The following is a 3,637-nucleotide window of genomic DNA, read 5'->3' as shown; positions in this document are numbered from 1 at the left end:
ATACCTTTTTATACCTTTTTATACGGGACGCAATTCGTAAGCAGCGATCCGTTGGTAGCAGCACTTTCTGATACGGTGTTTTGACTTTCAACTTTTTTGAAACCGACGGGTTATAACAATTGCGTTAAAACGTCCACTTGGCCAATTTACTTTTAACCTTCTAGTACGGAATAGTTTGGTAAGAACTTTGGGAGATAAGTGGATTTGTGCGGTCCAAGAGTTTGTTGTGGACTAATTGTCCGAAACGCTTCCAGTGAGCGATTGTTTGACGGTTCGGCTTGGCCTTACGGTGAGCTTAACGCGTTAAAATAAATTCACGACTTAATCGAAAGTTTCCTCACCGTTGTTGGAACCGTCCAGCGACCCTTCGGTTCAAACGCTTTTTTTAAAGGCCGCAAAACAGCTATTCACGTAACCGTTTCACGGGCATACCCGTACGCAGAAATAATTTACCGATTCACCGAGTTTTACGTACATTTTACCGGTAAGCTCCGCATCACCGCAGCGCGTTTGCATTCCGCGTTGCGTTTTTTTCTCCGTCAACCGCGTTCGATGAGCGTGTACGTATGTCCCAGAATATTATCGACGCACGCACTCGGTCACACGTTTTCCAACGGTAGAAAAATTAAAGAAAAAAATAAAAATCCCTCAAAAACGACCACGGTTTATCGATTAGTCGGCCGATTGGCGTATCACGGACAAGCGGCGCTCAACCGGACGTTCGTCAGATGTCGAAAAAGTTTCTAAAACAACAAACGGTTGTCCGGCACAGCTTCCGGGATCGGGTTCGAGGGATTCTCCGGGGCTCCGAAACTTAGTGCAAATTTATTTTAAATCGTATTGTTCACGCGGAAATGTTATTTCCACAACGTATTTGACTTACGTTACGCCGTGTCGTCGCGGTGATCGAAAACCGAATCGCCGGAAACCGTTATCGTTCGTTCCGTGTTTTCTGGCTCTAACAACCGCGATGCTATCGCGAAAACTACGATCTCGGTCCCAAAAAAGAAATACGTGTTTCGCGCCAACCGCAATGGTCGTACAGCAATACGATTTCAGTGCGAAATAAAACGTGCCCCCTCCCTGCCCGGTAGAAGTTTTTTCTAGGAGCTTTTTCTGCGTGCGGTTTTAGCAAAAAGAAAAAAAAAAAAAAACCGTTTGTTTTCGTACGAGTTTCGCGGTTTACTCGAAATTTATGAATGGGATATCTGCAGTGCACAAATCAACGAATCGAGATGCGGGCGTTACTAGTGTGTACGATCTCGGGTGAACGCGCACCGGTAACACCTTGTACAGCGTCGGCGGCGTGAGGATTAAAAGGACTCGTAAAATCTTACTGTTCCGGGACCAGCAAACTTTCTGCGATTAGATCCGTTCACTATGATCGCACGCGCATCTCGTACGTGCTAGACGACCGCATGGAAATACGCGACACTGTATGAATCCGTTGATACCTCTAGAATCGTTTCGAAAGTTGTAGGATTCCGTTTCGCGGGTGCAGTGGCGCGCTCGGGCGTTTATTTTGGCTTGGACTTACAACGCGTGTACTTTTCGGGTTCGGCTGAAAAATCGTATCTACCAGCCGAACAAGATCGCGTGTACCATACTATTGTAATTGACGATTTGCGAGGAAAACGTTTAAAGTATTTTATGTTTAAAATCAAACTTCCTGGATGAAAGAACAATAACGTTTCCAAGAACACAAGACAAGGACATACGAGTATATACTATTTATATTAACAATTGGTAAACAAAAAGTCGCGTATTGTTGTCGACTACTAATTATTTGAAAAATCCCGTCGTTGGCTACATTAATATTGTAATGATTTTTAATACTTATCGATTCGTTGTCATGTGCGTGAATGTTATTCTATAAATAATACATTTATTACGTTACATTTATATACGATAATCTCGTGCATTACATTTACGTTCATGATGTTTTCGAAAAGTTCACTGTTTAATGTGGTGAAAAGTACAATTGGAAGCAGACGTAACTTATGGCAATGGGTCGCAAACTCATTTAACCAGTAAGTGTTTTCACCTCAAATCAAACGGTTTAAAGAAAATTATTTACTTCATAGTTGATGTGATTTATGTTTTATTTTTTTCAAACGAAGGTTTGACGAAGAACGTGCAAATGAAATTGGTCCTAATTTGGCATGCGCTGAATGGCTAATGAAAAATGGTGCCAAAGTGCGTTGTAGGGGCTGTAAAGAATTCGTAAGCCATTACAATTGTTTACCTACTGGATATGATTTTCATCGCCAGTTCAAAATCGAGCAAGTTTATGCTGGAGAAGAAGCATCTATATCACATATTGGATTTGCTCACTTTAGTATGTATAAATTAATACAGCAATTTTGATTACTTCTCCTTTGTCCTGATATAACTTACTAGTTCTCAAATACCTTCAAAGGTCTTATGTGTATAAATTATTGGTGGATTAAATAATAATCGTCATTAGTTGTACAAGGAATTTATATCAAACGTTTTATATAGAACTAAATGACAATAAAAATTTTATTTTCTAAGTTTTTTTAAATTTCATAAAATCAAATATATTTATTTTTTATTAAACAAATATATTTGTTTCAAAAGTATCTACTATATTCTGTACGGGTGGAAATTAAGAAAAGACATTCTTAAAAACCTTTTAAATATTTTTATTAGCGCCACACACAATTCGATAAGATAGTGTGATTAAATTTTTTTTAAAAATTACAATTCTACTTGTATTGTGTTTTGTGTTGCCCAATCCATAGTTCCACTTTACATGTGCAATATGCTTAATGTTTAAGATGTAAGTGCCTAACTTAAAAAGTTTATGAAAATAAAATATTTAATGGCATATAAAATATTTAACTTACCTAATGAGTTTCAAAATAAAAACGTCATTGCTAAAAGTTATTGGACGGATAATTATTTTACTCATCAGTAATTTTCGCCTGACACGACTACTTTGTTCGAATGAAAATATCGATGTAAACAAATAGAGAGAAAACGATCAAAAAGAACACAATTAAATCTAGGAAGTCACACAGAGTTAAAGTTATACGCGTATTATTAATGTTTCGTTTACAGAAGACTGCAATAATATTTCGGATGTATCATTTGTTCGATGTAGTACAATTAACGATGAGGCAATACAAAAGCTTCAGATATTAAAAGATAGTTTAAAATGTTTAGAAATTGATGGTTGTGAAAATGTTACTAAAGAAGGAATAATAGAATTAGAACATCTTCAGTAAGAAAATAAATAAAAATAAAACAATATACAGTTAATAATTATTAATATTTTTCTATTTTTAGGGCATTGAAAAATTTAGAATTAAAGAATATACGATTAGAAAACGAAATTAAAATAATTAATCATCTGAAATCAAAGCTGCAGAACTGCAATATTGTATACAATGGCGAAAGTTAAGAAAGATTTGTAGAAGAATTAAAATAAATTTATTTAAATTATTTATTTATTTATTTTTTTATTTGTTTTATTTTATTTAAAGAAACGGAACGGGACCCGTTTCGCTCAAAAATGATTCTATCCATTTCCCCCAAATGTTGTTATTATAAAATTCCCGTTTCACTCAGACTAGTTTAGATAAATTTAAGATTAAGTAGGCAATGATCATTT

The 3,637-nt window shown here is 35.9% G+C and overlaps 1 protein-coding gene across 1 annotated transcript; it reads left to right on the top strand.

The window, feature by feature from the left end:
• The first annotated feature begins 1,352 nt into the window (after positions 1 to 1,352).
• On the top strand, positions 1,353 to 3,427 carry LOC112681097 (ATP synthase subunit s, mitochondrial-like). Its single transcript, XM_025551364.1, has 4 exons — positions 1,353 to 2,030; positions 2,121 to 2,338; positions 3,085 to 3,247; positions 3,313 to 3,427. Exons 1-4 carry the CDS (start codon positions 1,936 to 1,938, stop codon positions 3,425 to 3,427), a joined length of 591 nt encoding a protein of 196 aa, XP_025407149.1. The 5' UTR covers positions 1,353 to 1,935.
• The last annotated feature ends 210 nt before the right edge of the window (positions 3,428 to 3,637 follow it).

Source organism: Sipha flava, unplaced genomic scaffold, assembly GCF_003268045.1.
Source record: "Sipha flava isolate LNK unplaced genomic scaffold, YSA_version1 18546_pilon_pilon, whole genome shotgun sequence".
NCBI classification, from domain to species: domain Eukaryota; kingdom Metazoa; phylum Arthropoda; class Insecta; order Hemiptera; family Aphididae; genus Sipha; species Sipha flava.
This window is presented reverse-complemented; position numbering and strand designations above follow the sequence as displayed.